General features: G+C 44.2%; 1 protein-coding gene across 1 annotated transcript in view; it reads right to left on the reverse strand.

Moving 5' to 3' along the window:
• Nucleotides 1–606: 606 nt before the first annotated feature.
• The window catches only part of ADGRB1 (adhesion G protein-coupled receptor B1), a 138,966-nt gene continuing 118,108 nt past the window's right edge, over nucleotides 607–21,464 (reverse strand). Inside the window, exons 21-24 of the mRNA XM_075141066.1 lie at nucleotides 17,653–18,332; nucleotides 16,652–16,687; nucleotides 15,616–15,720; nucleotides 607–3,438 (exon numbers count right to left, since the gene is read on the reverse strand). Coding sequence (XP_074997167.1) covers nucleotides 3,241–3,438; nucleotides 15,616–15,720; nucleotides 16,652–16,687; nucleotides 17,653–18,332 — 1,019 coding nt within the window. The 3' untranslated portion in view covers nucleotides 607–3,240. The remainder of the gene's footprint in view (nucleotides 3,439–15,615; nucleotides 15,721–16,651; nucleotides 16,688–17,652; nucleotides 18,333–21,464) is intronic.

The raw sequence follows: 21,464 nt of genomic DNA on the forward strand, positions 1-21,464 counted from the left end.
CAAGGAAGTGAATAATCCCTAGCTCAATTCATTTCTTGTCATCTTTCATGAGTGATATCCTTAGCCCCCTCATGCACTGAGCCGTGCTCCTGCTTGCAGCCTGCCTGGTAATGCAGGAGGTGGCAGGGAAATCCAGGTGAGGTTGAGATTGGCTTTGCAGGCATGCAAGCAGGGTAGCATCAGCATTGCTCTGGCCCCGCCGGAAACTATAACCCAGCATCACTGCCCTCTGCCAGTAATGCTGCCAGATCTGTGTTAAATATCGGTCCCTCACATCAGATGATATTGGGAAGGGGGCATCAAGGTTTGGGTTAGAGATACCTGCAGAAAAGCAGGCTGCGCTGCACAGAAAAGGGAATTCCTCATGTCCTGGAAATGTGCATCATAAGGGGAGGTATTTTTTGGGGTGTCAAGAAGCTACAAAGCTAAAAGCAAAAGGTGCACTCGTGGGGCAAGTTTGGTGCCGGGCTATGGCTCTTCCAGAGTAGAGAGCCAAGGTGGCAGCTTGCAGGTCCAGGAGAGGTGTTTCCCAGCACCCGGGCGCGATGCAAACCACATGCGGGGCGCGGGCAGGGGCGCTTTTAAAAAGCAGACATCGCTAGAGTTTACACCTCTTTTATTAGAAATAAGACACATTCATTTTGTGCTCTGAAAACTGTACAGAAAAAAAAATTGATGAACACAGAGAGGAGGGAGGGGAAGGCATGGCACGGGGCAGGGCAGGGCATGGGAAAACAGAATTAACCGGAGGAGCTGAGCAGAGAAAGTCGAATATCAACAGTTATTAAACAAACATTTATCTCTGTAATTACATAACACCGTTAATGTCCTGCAAGTCGGCTGAAGTGAATGGGTGAATGGGGAAGGTTGGAGAGAAGAGGGTGGGCTTGGTTGGGCAGGGGAGAGGGGGGGGGAAAAAAAAGAGAGAAAAGAATTAAAACACAGTAGAAATATATCTGTATGCTAAAATTCATAATGTGTAATTATAATAATTACAATATCATACAACCCGGCATCTGAGGGAGGCCTTTGTGCTTTCCTGTTTCATAGAATAATCTAAAATTGAACAATAATATCACAGTTTTTATAAGTAATCAGTTTCCCTATTTTTTTAACTATTTGGATTTTTTTAAAGTTTTTCTTTCCATCCTTCATATTATACAGTTAAGGGCAAGGTAAATGCCACTGTCCTTAAAGATCAGTTACCCAGGTGGCCCAAAGGAATATTGAAGCAGGGATGTTTGCATGCCAAACAACATCTCTCAGTGGAGGAAACACAACTGGGGTCAGTGATTGTTTTGCATCTTGTATCCATTGCTAGCTTTTTCCTAAAAAGTTTTTGTTTTGGTTTTTTTTTTTTAAAAAAAGATACCCAAACACACAGTAATAACTCAGACCCTGATCAAGCTTCACTGCTGTCTGGCACAATCTGGCCACTCACAACCAGAGGTTTGTCAACGCACATCTCCAAAGCTGGGAGAGTTCTTCCAAACACCAGACAGACAGTGCTGGAAATGATAAAAAAAAAGAAGTCTGCATGTAATGTCAGTGGTAATTTTTTTAATGATAAAAATATTGCACAACACTTTTTGGGGTGAAATGTAGATACCTTATTTTTTGTAAATAGTCTTGAGAAATGTTGAATGGAAAAAAAAAAATCATTATTTTTTTTTTCATGGTGAAATAAAAAACCCAGTATTTTATGATGAGGAATGTTCTGCTCTCCTGACCAGCTCCACCTCTTCCTTCTTGTAGGTCCACAAACCTGCCTGCTGGCTCTGGGCAGTGGGGAGGGAGGAGAAGAGCCAGCGAGGGGAAAATAACCAAAGCCCAAACTGAATAAAACAAAGCAAAATATTGCAAGCGAGTGACAAAGGGGCCATGTGTTCCCACCATCCCAAACTTTCCGTAGAGCAACTTGCCTTCCACCTTCAGCAGGTGGCATCCTCACCCCATGCCTGCACAGTCCTATGGCAGAGAAAGGCATTCGAAATGACAAGAGCCAAAGAAAAGAAAGGTCTCGGGTTTCAAGTTCTCTTTTTATTGAAGAAAAGAAAAGAAGAAGGAAAAAAATAGATTATTTTGTTTGTTTGTTTGTTTGTTTCCAAGTGGACGTTATTCATGTTGTCAGTTTGTCTCAATGTCCTAAGGCAACATCTCTGTATACCAAATGTCTCCAGGTACATCGGCAGATCCGTCTTTCCCTCTTTCTCTCTCTGCCTTCCAGGGAGGGGCAGCTTGGAATAAATCTGAGTCCGAAACCAAGGAAAAATAACAGAAAAAAAAAAAAAGGATGAGGCCAAGAGGACCTTCGCAAGGTCCTTGCTGATTTATCTATTTAACAGTCAATGAAACGACCTATATTCTTCTTGTTGGTCTGTTTTTCTAACACCTTCGACCCTCTCCCTGGAGACGGGGTGAGCAGGTTTTGGAGGTGGTCCTTTCCTCCTGCGCCTGTCCCACTCCTTAGGGCGCGCAGGAGCTCTGCTGTGGAGGGATGAGAAGAGGAAGCCCCACCTTACCTCTCCACCTAAGCCATGGATGACTCCACCACTTCCCCCGCTGGGCCCTGTGGGGACCCACTGCAGGAGTGCCACGATGCCAGGTCGCGGTGTGGTACATAGGAGTGGGAATATCTTCTTGGCCACTGCTTGGCCCATCCCGTCTCCTTCCTTCTCGGATGAGCTGGTGAGGGAGAGTTGGGGAGCGAGGATCGGCAAGGGATGCCCCAGACCCTCAAGGCTGGGTCTCCCCCAGGGATCTACGGCCAGATCACATCCCAGCAAGGCTCCCGCAGGTGTCCCCTCTCGTGGTCCCCAAACAACCCTGATCTTCTTGGCCCTTCGCGGTGGCTGTTGGGCATCCTTCCACACCTCCCCGTGGCAGAGCAGGAAGGCTCCCGGCGTGCAGCAGCAGCCCGAAAGCATCTCGGCAGGGCTCGTCCCCTGCAGTCCCTCCCCACCCTCTGCCTCCTTCTCGTGCTCTTCCAGGTTCGCTTCTTCTCCAGTCCTACCTGGGAAAGCTCATGTTGTCCTGAACCTACAGCTACTATACTCTATAAAGTAATATTCCCCCTCTCTGCTGAGAACAATACAAAAGTCTTACCAAAGGTTTCAAAAGAAACCAAACACTTCTCTCGCTCGGTTCCGATTTAATTTAATCATTTCTTTAAAACATGGTTTTGTTTTGTTTGTTTCGTTTGTTTTCTGGAAAAAAAAAGTCCCTTTCTTCCCTTTCCTCTCAGACCTCTGTCTGAAGGTCAATAATGTCTTGTCCCACCAGGGGGATGGTGGCTCCTGTTTTCTCCCACTCTACAGTTTTTAGTTCTAGGGGAGACTGTGCCACAGGTTCGATGTCCTTTTTAACCCATGATGGTGGGGACTGGACTTTCCTGATTCCTTCCCAGGGTCTCTTGTTTGGTGTCTGCTGTTTTTCTTGCTGCAAGAGGAGGAAAGTGTAAGAAAGGAGAGAGAAAGAAAGAAAGAGAGGTTAGTGCCTGTGCAAAAAATAGCATTTGTTCACCTCCTTCTCTTATATCAAATGCAAATTTTTCTGTGAAACTCCTGATGCAAAATAAAGCGGGGGTTCAATGAAAATTGCACTTGGTGTGTAAACTGTCTATTTTCAGGAAGAAAATATAAAGGGTTTTTTTTTTTCATTGCTTTCAGCTGAGGTTTTTGCCCCTTGCATTTCCACTGAAAAACTGAACATGGTTTTGAAAATTCAAGAGCTTTTTCTACTTCTACAGAAAATCCCCACACAGAAATCCAGATTACGATGAGGTCTTTTTGAACATACATCAACTACATTTTATATAGATGAGAATATACTTCTTATGTAGCACAGCTATTTATAGGTTATTTAATTGCAGCGAAACATGCTAACTATTTTGCCTGTGAACCCATGCTGTTTGATGGACTGGATCGTCAGCTCTGAATCTGAAAGCATTTCCATCAACTCCACACCAAGCCTTCGAGGCTTTATCGACCGCCGTTAGCCCAGTCTCATGTGGCATCCCTCTACGGATATCAATCCACAGAATATCTTTCAATGTTTCTGCTGATATACACCAAGACAAGAGTCTGGGGAGAGCTGAGGCTCTGTAAAACGAGTGTATTCTTCAGTGTATATGAAGGGTAATCCATGCAAAGATTTCAAATGAGTTGTTCCACTAAGTTTCTCCCTCCCCCCACCAAGAGTGATGCTTTTCACAGTTAATTATCCACACAAAACACTCCAGCACTGGGCGAGAAGAGGCTTCCCTGCACGTGACTTGGGCACAGAGCCCTTTTGAGCCACCTGCCAAAGGGAAAGTGGCGGCTAGCAGAAAGGGTGGGAGGAAAGGCAGCTGCATGGAGGATGACAACAAGGAGAGAAGAAGTCTGGGAAGAAGATGAGGAGACAGACATGCAGGTGACATGCAGCCCAGGACGTGTCACAGCTCCATGCTGTCACCAAAATGTATTGATTGAGGGGAGATGAAGCCACACGTAGACTGTGGTGTCATGATTGCACTCCAGGATGGTGCAGAGATTGCTGCAGCCCCGTAGGAAACCTAACTACCTATCCGCTACACGCTAATCCACCTGCCTTGGCTTCTGATTTTTTCCCTTCCTAAAAGCCTTTTGTAAGTCTGTGATTTATCCCACCTCCACGCCGCAGTGTCGATAGGAGAGGCACTGCAGCATTATTCCTACAGGGACAGCTTTCATCACATCACCCAAGCCATGAATTCTGCTTTTCCAAATTTTCACTCTTAATACAGAAATAAAGTGTGTTTGAAGTTGCTCCTGCATCCCCGCAGCTGCTCACAGGGAGAAGGATCTGGGTGAGGTCATTTGGTGGCTAGAGTGCAAATTACGAAGCAGGTAAATCTGGTCTTCACAATGTGAAGTGAAAACGTTCTGAAATTACCTTTATTTTAATTCAAAGGGAGAAAAATAACTTTTAAGAGGTTCTTTGAAAAAGAATTGTTTTTTAAAAAAAACAAGTTTTGGAAAAGTGTTGTCCAAAAGAATGTAAAACACATCAGTTCTTGAAATCTGCAGCTGAGGTTTTCGCTAAACTCTATGACACAGAGCTTTTCTTATGCTATTGGTGTTATTCTTACTTTATTCCATGATGTAACACAATGGTGATTAATACTAATATGACAGAAAAGGTGATAAAATTGTTGACTTATTCCATTATCTATTTTGAAACCTATTTAAGAACCACTACCTCTAAAAAATAAAACCTTTTTATCTCTGTGTGTGTCTTAATGAGACAAGGAGACTTCCTGAAGTGAAACTTCTACCTACGGTGTTTTTGCAGGCCATTAGTCTGCCATGAAAAGATGCAGCAAGAAAGTACACATAAAGACAAAAGCACATATAGAGCAAAAAATGGAATGAAACTAAAAGTTTCCCAAAAGGTGAAGAATAAAAAGCTTGGTCAGAACAGCTCTTTTCAATGAAAAACCTGTTGTTTTCTCCCACGATTGCTGTAATGTCACAAGTTCTCAAAGTTACCAATGTCCACAGCTGTATTATTTAACAGAGAGCAGCACAAATGATCATATACATGAAGTTCATAAATAATTCCATCTTTTCCCTCAAATGAAAGCCCCTTCTTTGATGGCATTATTTACGGCCACCTTCAGCATCAGGTTCTTCTATTCCCAACCAATCTCTGTTTTAACAGTCCCTCGGTCTGCCACACTCCTGACCTTCAGCCTCTCCTTCATGCTGTGAGGATGCACCCAGATCTGATCACGTACGCTGAACGTGATAAGCAAACCTCAGAGACGTTCTTGTCATGGGCTGCTTTTGAGCCTCTGAGTGAGAGCAGCTGCAAATCCATGTAGGGAACAGAAATTGGGGAAAAAAAACCCAAACAAATGATTTTGAGTTCACATCTACAGCAATAACCTCTGATCAGACCTATCACTGGAGAACAAGACCTAAGGGTTACAGTAATTACTCAATGGCAATAAAACCAGACATTAAATGTTGTGAATTATTAAGAATGGATAAATTAAAAAAGGAAGAGAGAATGAAACAGAAAACATCATTATGCCAGTGCCTAACTCCACTCTGCACCTGCATCTTGAATATTAAGTGTAGCCCATGGGCTTCCTGATAGAAGGATATAGGGGAAGTGATAAGGGTGGCCAGTTTACAGCCATGCACAAATTTATGGAGCATAGTCTATAGGAGAAGGATTATACAGACTAAGACTTTTCAGCCTTGAAAAGAGATCATGGATGGATATGAAAGAGGTCTATGAAACTCTTAGTGGCTTATTGACCATAGGAACGGACTACTGATGATAGGGATCATCTCTTCCAACTACAGAGCATGATGATGCACCAAGCAGTGCCTAGCCCAGAGTGAACCCCAGGAGCTGGTCTTGCACACAGTGCCCAGCCAAACTGCAGACCACCTTTCCACATCTCTCTGTTGATGCTGAAAACTTCCAAAGTTATAAAAAGTATGTGGAAACATTCACAAAAATAACATCCATTCAGTACTATGAGGTAAAGTGACACCATTCTGCATCAGGGGGTTTCTAAGCACAAATTACTGGAGTTTTGGGGATCTTTTTGAAGATGCACTACCACATGCTTGCCCTGCTTTTTTATTTTTCCAAGCTGCTTTAGACTTTGCCACGGAGAGGAGGCAGGGCCAGACTGGCCTTGGGTCTGACCCCATACGGTTGTTTCTTTCTAGCTTATCAGTGTAATGTGTTATCTAGCTATGACTGTAGCAGCCTTAGTGACTCCAAAGATGTCTACTTACAGCTAGAAGATAAAAAGGAGCCTCGGGAGATCAGCAAATGAAGAGGGGAGGCTTGCTTTTAGTTTCCCACTTCTCAGAAAAAGAATTAGACTTCTCTAGTGATGCTGTGAGTGGAGGTGCTATCTCGGGGGTGAGATGCACCTGCCGTCCACCACGGCTCACCAGCAGCTCACATGTTGCATGCACGGCCATGATATGAACACGGGTGCAGAAGAACTTGGTGCCCGGTTGAATCTCTGAGCAGGTTAAACCTAATCAGCCAGGCTGAGCTCTGGCAAGGATGCTGGGAGACAAAAGAAAATCTTCTCCTCTTGGCAAGAGGCACCCTGGGAATTGGTAGCAGGCTTCTGAGAACAGCACCCTTTTTCTTTCCCTCCATATGGAAAAGGTTTTTATCGGGACTGGACCACTTGAACAGCATATAGAAATAGCCACTGGGCTCATGCTCCAGCTCTGGCATTTTCCTCCAGCCCCACTGTGGGGTCTTAGCAATCCTTGCAGACAGGAGGGAAAACCTAGCTGTGCACAGAGAAGAAGAAAAAACCTGGAGAGAGGGTTGTGTAATCCGGCTGTAAAAGACACCAGTGCTGGCTCAGGGCCTGGCGCCTCGAAGACAGCCGGGAATGGCCCAAGACAGGAGCTGAAAGCAGCAGAGTCTGCTCTGCCAGTAACTCACAGAGACAGAGCCATTACTCTGGCCTGACACAGCCCATGAGCTTCGGGGAGGGGGGAAATGTTTATCGGTTCCTGCCTGGTGCCAGGATGGCAGAGCAGACTCCTCTGTCAGAAGGGTAGGAAGGGAGGGAGCACCCAGACCCAAAGCTGGGGTAAAACCTGCTGCGCAGGGCAAACTGGAGATCTTCATCACCCTGGTGGCATTCGGAGTCTCCTTCATTGGAGAGACTTTTGTTTTGGCTACACATCTTTAAGGCAGAGGGAGAGGATTTGGAACAAAAGGTATTTAAGATGTAATGCCAACAAAACTCCCCAAACCCCTAACAAAGACAGAGGCAAAGTGCATTGAGATAATCCACAGGGTCCTCTCCTTCTAAAGCTAGTCCTGGCAGGCTGCAATGAGTCACCTGAACTCATGGTGGCTATGGAAAGGTGATGGTGGTGGAGCGAGGCACCTTCCTACCACAGACTCTTCTGCACGTTGGCTCTGTGCTGGCTTCAAGGGTCAAGGCTGGCTTCATCCAGAGTACCTGGATCCTAGTGCAACTCTTTTGCTTAGGAGCGGCGACAGTGTATTGCATAAATAGGGCATGGGAGACTGTGGCTGCTCTAAGACAACTTTTATTTCACACTTTGGTCGAAAACAATAAAATGTGCAAACTGCTAAGCTGCATCTCCTTGTGTTTGGGTAGTTTTTTTGGTTTGGTTTTTTTTTTTTTCCTTTTTCATTTAGTTGTTTGGTTTTTTTTTTTTTTTAATACCCAATTTTTATAGTTACCCTGAATAACCTGAAGAGGAATTCAGTGCTTTCTACAGAGCACTCTGGAATAACTCCCCTAGAACCAGCTACTCCCATGTTGTTTTCATTGCCTCTAGTGTCAACTTGAAGGATTTTTCATGACCCAAATGGTCTCTCCCCATGACATTGATGACTCTAGGACCAGAATGAAGTTATTCAGAGCATATAGCAGGGAATCTGAAAGATAAATGTGGCTCACGTTGTCTAATCCATCTTTGGATCAATGTCGATGGAAAGTGATTAGAAAATGGGAAAGCTGTCTTGTTTTCTTACAGAATGATAGATTTTCCTTTCTTTGTTTGAAACAAGTAGCTGCAGTTCCTGAATTCTATGCTACTGAACTACAAAGATGATACTTTTTTTTTTCCCATTTAGGAGAAAAGCAAAATAAAAGGAAGTGGATGACTTTGTTCAGAATTTCATTTTTAAAAAAAGAAGAAATAATTTGTGGGGTTAACTTGCATTGATGGAAATCAGTTAGGAAACTTGAAATACCCAGCATTATAAAAGGTTATAAAAGGGTTATAAAAATGTCTTCTGCTTCTATATTCTGTTAAGTTCAGATGGTCTAACCTGTAGGGGTTGCTGTGAGCCAAAGCCTAATGAGGCCATGCACAGCTGAAGGTGAACAGGCACTGAATCAAGGAGGTCTTTCCATAGACTCAGGGGCTCTTTCCATAGACTTATAAACCGTCCCTTGCCTGAAGGGTGCAGAGAAAGCCCGTGGTCCCACCAGTGTGAGGAACAGGCTATTCTCTGGGCTATTCTTGTCGTTAATCCAGCTGGTTAACATACCATCCTTTTTTGGACAATGCCTATCGTCTACTGAGGAGCCCACTCCACTTGATGGACATGGAGGATTGGGTATTCCCCAAAATGCTGAAATCATTCAAGGCTCCTCCATGCCTCACAGGGGCACCTAGGGACTCCAGGAGGGGACAAAGGACACCCAAAGCACAATTCTTTATAGAGTCCTTTGGCTAACCAGTCCAAACAATTAGGAGCTGCAACGTGCTGGTGGCAACTGCAGGGTTTTGGAGCAGCTGATGGCTGGTTAGCATCAAAAGGCACAGCAGGAACTGACTGTTGACACAGAGAATACAGGGAAGAAGTTGTATCTCTGAGAAATAGAGTAACTGATGCCTGATACTTGGGACAGGAGGTATCAGATGATCTACAGGAGGAGGTGGACTGCTGATTGATGGTATATTTGGACACCCGGTAGCTGACAGATGGTTTATGGCTGAATGAATTACGGCTTGACATTATTTTCATAACAGAATTTATTGTAGTAATTATTATATTTTATGTAGCATTCCTCCGTATAAAAGTTACCCTAATTGGTCTTTTAAAATTTGCCAGTTACCAAAACCTTTAAGAAGAGCAGAGAGGATTAAACACGTGGCACAGAGGAGACACCCGACCTGTAAGTGGAGCTTCCCTTGCAGAGGGACACACAGTCGACAACAGGAGGAGCACCGCCTCCCAATTTTGTAATTCCTCAGTGAGGAATGAGCTTGAGTTTGACACAACCACCACCATCTGAGCTCCTCCACCTCAAACTCAACCCATGCAAAGAAGTTCCCATGGACAGGAGCCAAATTTTCCCACCTGGGAGCCAGCTAGTGAAAAACCAGGGAGCCAGCAAGCAAGGGAACTAATTCTCTCACGCAGCAGAGCATGTCAGGGAGACACAGAGCCCTGACTAGGAATGACCTGCAATATTGATCAATATTCCTTTTTTTTTCTCACTACTCTGTTAGACGCCAAAGCAAGTGCTAATGGGACAGGCATACCCTCCAGGTGTCCGAAGAGGAAAGCTAAGAAACATCTTGACCTGAGAAGAGAAAGGGAGTAATCAAGCCAGAAACATTGCCTAGCAGCAAATAGGAAAAAGACATAGAATGGCAGAAAAAACTTTGTATCTTTTTCCACTGGGTTTTGGAGCAAGTGCTCGTCCAGGACCAACAGAATGATGGGACTGGATTTGAGATCTGAGTTACAGACTGAGTCCAGATCCTGTATGTGAACTCCAGGACAGGGCTCCAGCCAAAGCAAAAGCCATTTGAGCTGCAGAGAGCTAAACGTAGCAAATAGCTAATAAGTAAGAATGAGCAAATCAGAGAAATTTGCAGAGCTCTGTTCAGCATGGCTTTCGCTGACCTCTGCACAAATAAAGAGCTGCTGTTTAAGATGAATGCAAAGCCAGATGCAAGGAGAGAGGAATATGTATGTGATTCAAACTTCTCTAATGGAGCTGGATCAAAGGACTCCTGCCGAGGGGGAAGGCAGGAGTGTCACTTCCATTGCTTTCAAAGCTAGCACTAAGCGTAGAAGAAACAAAGCCCTCGCTTCCTCTGAAGGCTGCAAAGCCTCCACTTTCATACCATGCTGTTGCAGAGCATGTGAACCCCTCCTAACGTTCAACCCAAGCACTGAAATTTCTTTAAGCAATTAACTCGCAGGGAGGAGCAGTGTCGGAGGTGCTTTACCCTGACAATAGAGATCTGCGCAGGATAATATTTCCCATGTGGTAAAAAGTAGCTTGAAAATAGCCACTGCCCTGCTTTGATGTGGATGGCTCTCAGCTGCAGGAATTTAGACCTTGGGAAGTATGTGTATTTAGGGGGAAGTAGGGAAAAAAACTGCACGTTGGACTCTACAGTCTGCCAGGCAAAAGGCAGACTTTTAAATGGAGAAACAAACTTACAGCAAGGTTTCCAACAATGGGATTTTTTTTTTTTTAGCAGTCGGGTAGCTAAAGAACAACTCAAAGTGATGGGAGTGATTAGGAAGGAAGAACTCTGCTGTCTGAGTCAGTACCAACGTAATGTTTCAATACGCATCTGGGCAGCAAAACGTGCCTTAAAGCTGCTATGAATAGATATCTACGATCCCGGTGGAAGCCACTCACTACTTATTGTAACCTTCAAAAAGAAGGCTTGGTGGATCCCAGACACCAAGAGAGTTTTTAATTTTAATCATTTAGCATGCTTGGTGTGGATGGCTGGGTTTTTTGATGCAAATCCTGCTATGTTTGTCTCCAACCTTTGGTTCCTTTCATGCTTCCTAGCTGCAAAAAAGCTGCCTAGGGTATAAATATTCAGACTTCTATGATGCTTCAACAAACACAGCTCATTCAGTTTTCTGCTCAGGGTCTACACCAGCTTCCAGTTTGGTCTGGGATAAAATGGAAGGGCAACAGTGTGCAACCTCCACACATAGGCTGGCCGCAAATCATTTGGGAGGAGGATGAGCAAAAGGATGATGATCCTGAGATACTCTTTTTAGATTCAAAGTCCCTTCAGGTGGACAGAGATAATCTGTCCCAAATTCCAGCATAACAGGAGCAAAGGAGTCTTGCCTACAACCCTGTAACTTCCTTTTCAGTAAGGGCTGATTTTTCAAAAATCATATCCATCTTCCTTGCCTCGTCTGAACTTGAAGACTTCAAGAGAGAGAAAATTTACCATAGCCCATGGTAAGGTCATACAGAGACCTATTAGGGCTTTAAAAAATTGACTTTTCAACCTGCAGTCATCAGATCTTGCTGTATGTCAGTATGCTAATATCTTAATTCCTAGCACTGAAAATTCCCTAGCACTATCCCTAGCTTTGGATAATAATGTCTACATCCCTGATTAGTTCGTAAAGCCACAAATGACTGAGACCCTTTTACTCTGTTGCAGCGGTGAGGTGGCCTAGGCTTGAATGCAGGTGGATATGTGGTCCTGTATGCTTTGAACATGAATCCTGCTGGACAATGTCTGAGCGTGCTTCCAATGGGAGCATTTTTACAGTTGAGGTACATATATAAGAAAGTACATCTCACATGGAATAGATTTCATGTAATAAACTGAAAAAAAACACGGAAAAATCCAAGTTTGTTGCCCAAGGAAGGACATTCTGTATTATTGTATCCTGAGGCTCAAGTTACTTTAGCATTAGCAGTGTGCTTTAGTTTGTAGCAAAATAACTGCAGCAAACACTGGTTCCTGGGAATGCATTAAATACGGTCAAGATTCAGACGTGGTCGGCGTTTCAGGCAGTATTCTGGTTCTCATAATCGCCTACCTCCTGGTAGGACATACCATCCTGGCAACGTTGCTCGTTAGTAAATTAATGACAGGTCAGTTGATGATGGCAGTGGGGACACCCTAACTCAGGGGGTTGTGGATTAGTCTCCAGACCTTTGCTGTAGCAGTTCTGACTTGAACAGTGACATGCGGTGGCTAGCAGCAGTGTTGCACAGTGCTTTGCATCACATGTATGCTTCCACCCTGTGCCCTCCAGTGTAAAGGAGAGGAGAGGTCCCAGGGAAGGACTCCTTGGCCGGTGGATGAGGGGAAAGCAGAATTTTTCCCCAAACCTGTCCCCATGTCTGCAGGATGAGAGACAAGCCCGGAGGCATTTGTCAAGGCTGCCTTTGATAGGGTTTGGGTCATTCTCACATCAGTAATGCCTTTCAGAAATGGACCTTGTAAAGGAGGAAAGCTGAACAGCTCAAACGTGCAGGAGTCCTTGATTATGTTTCCAGCTCTACCAGTAACTACTCTGGGACAGTGAGCAAAGGGCAGTCCTCTTTATTTTTCAAATGTACCCTGCGGTAATACTTATCCAAAGTTTAAATGTGTCAGGATACTTGGAGAGGAGCAATATATATGCCAGTACAAACCTTCAGGTCTTTGCTGAAGACCCCTTAAAAATCATGTTTTACCACTGAAGCTGGAGAAATTCTCAACAGTAAATGCACGTGATGGTTGAATTTTCAACCCCTCTTCCTAAAGAGACAGAAGATCTTTTTCTTCCTCCCATTCTTCTGTTGGTGCTTCCTTCAAATCTGACAATGTAGCAGTTCATCTGAGAGGAGCTACGTATTCAGTGTGGTGAGGTAATCAATTTTGGCCAGTGCACTGACGTACAGCGAGGACTAGCATTTACATCAAAACCAAAATCCAAACCAATTCCTAAAAAGGGCTGGGCACCATTCCTAGGAATTCCCAAAGGAGGTCTGTCCTATGCAGACATTTAGCTCAGCCTTCATCAAGGCTCAGCAGCACCCTTCTGACCTTGGAGTTGAAGGAGGAGAGAGGAAGGTGCAAAAAGATTAGGAAAAACATCGTATCCTGGAAAGGACTAAGGATGAGGGAACATGCTGCCAGGAGAGGCTGGGAAACTGCCAAGGCTGGAGAGAGACTTGGTAGCTTGATTTTGTGGTTGTTTATTTAAAAGGGAAATCAAAGATACAGCAATGCAGGCAGATGGACTAGACCCAGTAAACATCCCTTCTGCTCTATGATGCTAGGTGTGAAAGGGTTCAAGGGTATTCCAGGATCCTTATGACCTTGTTCATGCCTACAAGGCAAGGATTTTCCTTCCGGTGAAGGAATGTGTTTGGATTCATGCGTCATGGAAGGGTTTGGGACAGGTCTACAATGCTCTTCAATGCAAAATGAAAGCCAGACTTACGCTAACGTTAGTTTTATCACTTCCACCAGAAGAAATACTCCATCGTTTTATAACCTAAACATACATAAAAGAGAAAAAATTCTTTTGTTGTTACTTTAATTCCTGGTATCCACCTTCTCAGGGCAAGGTGAAGTTTGCCCTCTCAGGGCAAGCTGAAGGTGAGGCATGATTTCCAGTGGGGTCCCCAGCAGCAAATGGCAGAAAAAGGGGTGAAGAAAGTTATTTATTTTTCTTTGTACTGCTTTGGATGTTTTTAAACCAATACCCACTACTGACTTGCCAATAGTGATCTTAGCAAGGTCACCCTCTCAGGTTACATTCAAGGAAAAATCACAACTTGAAAAAGATTCAGTCAATATGCAAAGGCAACCTTCACAGCTTCTTTCCAGCAGTTCAAAGCTCTTTGATGCTGACACTGGCAACTTTAGTTCTAGATAGATGCATCTCTGAAAAGCTCAAAACATCTCAATCTATAAAACCCTCCTGCAAACATATCACAGGTTAGCTTTTACATGGTATTTAAGCATTTCTGATTTTACAGCTGTGTCATATCTAAATAATAGAGAAAAAGCAGAGAGATGAAATTCAGTGAAATGTGTTGGGATTCTGGGCCAACACAGGCTTCTTTGATCTGAACCTGCCTGCTAGATTCACTATCCCTCTCATTCTGTAACACTGGACAGCCCATAATGACACTTTGCCACACAGAATAAAAGTAGGATTTGCTGGGACCACTTCTCCAGAGCTCAGCACAGCAATGCTGTGAGATCTGAAAGCAGACCAAAGGCTCTGCAGTGCTCTGCTTCCACAAAGAACCAAACTAAACCTCTTGTTCAATCACCGTCTGAGCTCCGGTCTTGCCTCAAAGGGAATCCCATCAAAATAAGCCCCGCTAGTGCCTCCTTGGCCATGCTGCAGGTGACTGGGCATCCTGGATCTGACTTTGCTTGCAAATGACTGAGAATGTTATAAATAGCTCACCTTGCCTCTCTCCTGAGTGCAGGCACAACCCAAATTTCATTTCTTACTGCCAACCTGACCTTGCTGTTTGTTCTTCCCTTCTGCTGGAGTAGATACACTTCCTTGCAACCTTTCGACTCTTGCCCAGCAGACCTAATGGGCTGAACATGAGGTGCCCTCCCTTATTTGCGTTATCCACATCACTTACTATGCAGGTTCCTGATATCTGTTTCTAGTACCGAATCTCTGCCTCACTGAAAGTCTGCAAGGTCTTTCCCTCAGCCTGCCTCCCTCAAAGTCTCTTCTTGCCCTGGAATTTTGCTCCTGTCGAGGAAAGCCATGATCAGCTGCCACAAATAGCCTCCTGCTACATTTAATTAGCATGCAGTCCCCAAGAAGTGCTGCCACCATCACAGCTTAAATCCCATTGCTGTGGCTTTCCTAAATATCTATGTCTTGGCTGCTGCCTTGGCTTCCAACTTAGCCCCTGCAAGTGGAATAGAAGATTCCTGCTGTCCCCACCTTCTATCCTCTCCCCTTCCCACCTAGATTTCCTCAAGGCTGTTCTGGTTTCCAGTTCCTAGGTATGAGTGGGTGGATAGGGCACTCAGAGATGACCTGAACAGGGACGCAAAGAACAGATATGGACACAGTGAACAGCGAAAAACAAGACAACACAGATTCCATTCACCACGAACAGACATGAGGACAACCATTCTCCTCTGGGCTGCTGACCACTCTGTAGATAAGCTAGTAGTATCTCTGTGACTCTCCATGTCCTGTGTGGTGCACATGTGCTTGTTGCAACATGCATGGACACAAAATCAAGGTAAGGCATTCAACGAGGGCTCCTAAACTTTCCTGCTTCTTCCCATGCTCCTGCTGGCACTAGAGAGCTCTAGGAGATGATGGTTCTGCAAGTGTCTGACTAACCTTGCTGTCCGTTGTTGGAGACTCCTTCTCCTTCTCTGCATGCTGGAGTTTTCTGTTCAGGTCTTGGAACATGTCTTGGTGACGTTTTCTTGTGTGCATGATTTTCTGAAGCAAACACAAAGGGCCACAGGTCAGCAAACCCTATTCAGTTGTACAGAAATAACATGTCTTCCCCCCAAAGTTACATACATTATTAAACCTGCCTTTGCCTCCGTGCAGGTGCAATCTGGCATGCCTAAACTACCGTCAAAGTTCACTGAGGACCCAGTGTAGCACTGCCTTTATTTTCAGGATGAGATGGTGGGAGAATATGGAAAAGACTAGTTTTTGACCTTATGGTTACCCTAAACCTGCAACTGCCAACTGTTTATACTGCAGAATTTGTGCTTGACTGGCAATGTTCTACCACCTTGACCTAGGAAGCTTTGCTGACCTTCTTTAACTGACCCCATGCCCACGCTGTTCTCAGCATGCTTCCTTTGCAAATGTGTTCAGAGCTTACGCAAACATGTAGGATTTGGGTACAAGAAGTTCCATCAGAAACTATTCCACAATTTCCTTTTCTTTGCATTTTGGTCCTTCTGCATTTCACTTCTACCTTCTACTGCCCAGAAGGAGAGGCAGGACCAGTTTCTACAAGGACTTCCCTTTGCATATAAAAGCATGTTGAATATGGCTTTCTTGTGCTCTGCCAAGGGCTACATAATTAGAGAAGGTGGCTCAAATAGTTTGGGACCAGCTTGAAGTATCAGTTTAGATCTACCCATCCTGCCTCCAGCTCACAACCTGGAGCTCTGAAGTGATTCTAGCGTTAAGGCAGTTCCTTGTGGGCCCTTAATGTGACTCTGTTTTGGAATAAGCTAGCAGCTTTGAAGGGAAAGGAGAGCTCTGCTGGGAAGGATGCCATGATTGGACTTAGGACAGCTGCACTAGCTCTCAGTAGCCCCACGGACCCTCTGTGGAGGATTGGCTCTTTCAAAGCTTTCCACTCTGTGCCTACTTGTTGAAAAACACATTCAGAAAGGGATGTACTCACCTCAAAATCTAGCTCTGCGTACCGGGATTTCCGCCTCTGGGTATTCAAAAGAAAAAGAGATGGATGAAGGTTAATAAGGGATTGGTGCTGGTGAGTGGGCACAAACTGAACCACACGGTAGATAAAACAGGAAGAGTGCTTCTCGTTTTCCTTCTTCCTACACCTTTAATGTGTTTCTCTGGTTCTTCATGATGGAAAGTGCCAGCTATTTAGAGGGATCCCTATCAAAAAACACTGAGCACCAAGGAGGGCTGAGCATGGGAGTTTGGCCAATTCAAGCCTCTGTCCTAGTTATGAGCTTGCAGGTGGTTTATAGAATGGAAAGCAGAGAGGCTCAGCCAACTCATCTACTGGAGCTTTTGAGCATCAGTCAGCCAAGACTGAAGTGTGGACAGCTATGGCCAAGACCTGCTCTCTGACAACAGGCAAGAAAAGGGCCAGATGCTGAGAAGTGCAAAAATTAGGACAGACATTAGCATAAGATCTATGGTCCAGGGAGAACTGCTAATGTACGTAATGAGTTAGGTCAGGAGGAGAGGGCCGCACTTACGCAAAACCTCTGACATCCCTCTGATGCTAAGAGCATTGTGGGGTACGCCTTAGGGACATTTTACACCTGTGATCACTAGGATTTTCTCATCTGTATCACGACTGAAGTCAGCAACACGAGAAACAGAGACAGAGAATAGAAAGAGAAAAGGAAATGCAAGCCACGTGCCTTGCATTAAAATGAACAGTCTTTGACAGGCTAACATTCTTATTGGACTTGGCATTGCCTCTAGGGCTAAAGACAGTCCATCCAGCAATGGAATATGGCTGTGGAAGTCATGAGGGATTTTAAAAATTAGATTACAAAATGTTATCACATGCCAGTGATCCCTCTTGATAATATAATAGTGGATGGTGGGTTGCATTTGGCCTAAGGTGCTTCTCTTGAAACAGCTGGTTGAGGGCAGGGCATCATTCTGGTCTGAGAACAAGACAGTAATTCACACACTTACCTCCAAGGAGCTCATGGAGAGGGTGGAGACGGTCTCACTCTTGGACACCACACCCGAGTTCCCTGAGTCACCTGTGTCACACAGGCTGTTGGGAATCTGTGACTCGTTGGAGATATTTTGTGGAGCCAGCTGCTGCTGTTGTTGTATCATGGGAGAACCTTGCACCTCACTGCATGTCATGGTTACAGGCTCCCGTGGAGGACTCTTGACAACAAAACCTGGGTCAGTAGCCATACTGAGGTGGATGAGCCGTGTTTGAGGCATCTGGTCAATATTGATGCTGTATTTGCTCTCGTCTTTGGGCGGTTTGGCCCGTAAGGTAGACGTGTTGGTAGGCAGAATGACATAGCTGGTGTCCAGCGTTTGCTCTTGCGCCCGGGAGAGTTCTGAGTCCAACTTCTTGAAGATGTCCCCATCACAGATGTAGATGGACTTAGGTGGCTGGTTCTTGTCCTTCTTCAAAGTGAGAGTGTGGTTGCTGAACTCATTCAGGTTGATGGCCCCCAGGTAGTGTGGTGAGCCCTGAAGATGCATCTTGGAGACATTGGCTGGAAGACTATTAAAGTTTGATGACCCCTTCTGGTGATTGAGTTTCAATTTCTCTTCATCGGGTAGTGATGGACGCTTCAGTGTTCCTGTGATGGTTGAGGTCCTGCAGGTGGTGATGTCTTTATTCAGCACTAGGAAGATAGACAAGTATCCTTAGCACCTCACTTAAGTTTTTGTTAACACATCAATACACCTACCACAGTCACACCATGCTAGCATGTTCCCTTGGACCTCTCAGAAAGAGGCTGTGGTGCAGAACAGTGTTTTATACTGTGGGTTTTTTTTATATCCAGGATCCTGAAGGCAAAGCTAAAGCTAGGGAGGAAAAAAACTTTCTCATTTTGAAAGAATTCCTTACGCTGCAAATTTCCCAACACAATCATGGCCCAAACTCCAAACTAGGCCATCATGTATTATCACATCAATAACAGTATCTTGAAAAGCAAATACATGTCTATATATTTAGTACATGTAGTATATGTATATGTATATATAATACATATTACTAGCCTATAAAAGAGTAGAATTTTTTAAAATAAAAGGTTGCTTTCGTATAAAAAATTATTTTGATTCAGAAAATAGCTGAAATGCAGCATTATGAATTATTTCAAATGTAATTTTTTTTTTTTTTGTTTTAAACTTGCCGAACTGTTTCAGGTTGATCTTTTCCCAGGAACAGTTTCCGTGTCAATAATTTGGTATTTTAAAACACACCACATTTTGTTAGAAATTTCTACCTGCTCTCCAAAAAGCTTACATTCTAGTAACCATGCCAAGCCTTTGTGAGAGCTAATTATCTAGTGTTTCTCAATTCCCGTTAAGGAAAGAAAGGAGTGCCATGAAAATTCCTTAATAGGAGAGGAAAACCTTAAACTGAGGATGAGGTGAACATGCCAATTAGGAGGTATATAAAGGACACACAGACACTCATTCCCACACAACACTGCCCACAACAAGACATCTGCTCCTTTTCTAGGCATAAGAATCTATTGCTCAGTTGATTTCAGGCTGTTACAAAGACCTTAGGAAGACAAAGCCATCAGCCTTGATGTCTCCAGAACATGGAAATCACAGACTGTGGGGCAGGGGCAAAGTGATGCGTGTCTGAAGGCTACTTACCCAGTATTTCAGCACAGGAAAGGAGAAATAAATCCCCTTTCACCCATCTCAGAAGGAAAAAAAAATAAAAAAGGTCCTTTTACCTATTTTTTTCTCAATGGACTAGAGACAAGGATCTTTGGGATATTCAGCTGCTCCACCTGGGACAGAGGCAGGACATGACATAAGCATCCCATGGGACTGAGGACACACTAATTTTTCGATCAACTCATACGGGGAGTGATGGGTGCTAGAAGAGCAAAACTCCCCTTTAACACTACAGAGCAGGCAAGGCAGGATGACAAGGAGACCAAGTAGAATAAAAGAACTTTTAAAAAGCTTTGAAAGCTAAATATACTGGGTGTAACTATGGCAGCCGCAGTCATCTTGACATTGCTAGAGGACACGCTAAGATAAATCAGAGCATTGCAGCATATTCATAGCATACACTGCGGAAAGATGTTACTGAAGTCAAACCCTTCACTTGGGAGTGTCAGTAAGGTTTATTGATTCAGACTCTTCCCCATGCTCATGTCAGCTGCAGAAAGTAGGTTTGGAGAGGTTTGCACTTGGCAATCTCCAAGCATGGAGCGGGGTGAGCTTTCAACACTGAGCCATGGACCCAATCCTACCAGTGAATCTAAGGGAGGAGGTTATAAGCGGTATCAGGTATATCTCCAATCCGTCATAACACAAGAGCTGGTGCCTCCAGGAGAAATGATGGCCAGAAACCAACGGACAGATTTCTGTTTTTTATTATTCAATAAGCAGAATGCACAGGATGATGCACCATATAGAAATATCTCTCAAATGGGGACTATCATTAACTATTTAGCTTGGTGCAGACTAACAGCACTTTATCAGAGGAGGAATATATCTTCAGGCAGACATCAACAAACAAATTGTATAGCTGTATTCTGGCAAAGGAAGAGAAGCCTAGGCTGTTAGCAAGCTTCTGATCCAGGGTCTTCTGCCCTGAAGTCATGTGAAACCAATCAGCTCCTTCTTTTCCTCTGGGAAGATCGATCTAGGAGCAAGAAACTTGGTAGCAGACCCAGAAAGACTCCTTTATTGCAGGAGTTCAGGGTCTGCCTTGATTTCCAGCACAAGGTGGGCTGCTGGCTGTGTAGCTGGTTGCGTGTGCCAACACACACAGCCTGGATGCATGTTTGTTGAGCATGCGTTCAAGTCAGACCTCGTCTCACACGCATGTTTTTCACACGTGATTTTTTGGAACTGAGGTCTTCGGTGTCAAAAAGGAAGGAGGAAGACAAATGAGAAGAGGGAGACAGCTAGGAATTAGATTAGAGAGTGTGAGTAGAGAAACAGAAAGAAAAAAAATGGACAGACCCTGAAAAGAGATAAATGGACAGAAAGAGACCATGAAATAAGATATCACAGGGATAAGTGAGATAAATATACTGTGACTGTGATAAGCATGGGGAGAGGGAGTGAGGCAGTGAGAAGGACAGGAAAAGATAAATAAGGTATAGGTAGATATTAGATAGATAAATGATAGTGACAATGATAGACAATACACAGAAACACAGTGACAGAGATAAATGTTGACAGAGATAAAAATACATAAATAACAGGTACAGCAAGACAGACAACTGAGGACAGAGATAAATAAGTGATTGCAAGATAGAGAGAAAGAGATGAATTATAGATAAATACATTAGAAGCAGATAAATGATAGATTAGATAAAGAAAAAGATAAATGAAAGGGACAGGTAGATGTGCATAGAAAGAGAGAGGGAGAAGGAGACAGAAAGAAAGAAAAAAGGGAGAGAAAGAAAGAAAGAAGGAAGGAAGGAAAGAAAGAAAGAAGGAAGGATGGGAAAAAGGAAGGAAGGAAGGAAAGAAAGAGTAATAAAGAGAGAGAAAGACAGAAGCTTTCCCATGATAGTAACTGAACACACAGTATGTACTGTCCTTGGTTAGGGGAGATCCTGGTTTGGAAGATTATATGCAAGTGCCAAGCAAGCTGCTATTTCTCTTGCTTGGGAGGGGGGAGAAGTCTGGGAGGGTCAATAAAAGCCTAAATATCTACAAAAGGCAAGAAAAAAACCCCCAGCCAAATGGTCAGGCATGCCAGGACCAAGAGAGGATGAAACCTACAGAGACGAACAGGTAGTAAAGGAGAATCCAGACAGCACAGACAC

Source organism: Calonectris borealis, chromosome 2 (assembly GCF_964195595.1).
Source record: "Calonectris borealis chromosome 2, bCalBor7.hap1.2, whole genome shotgun sequence".
Classification (NCBI taxonomy): Eukaryota; Metazoa; Chordata; class Aves; order Procellariiformes; family Procellariidae; genus Calonectris; species Calonectris borealis.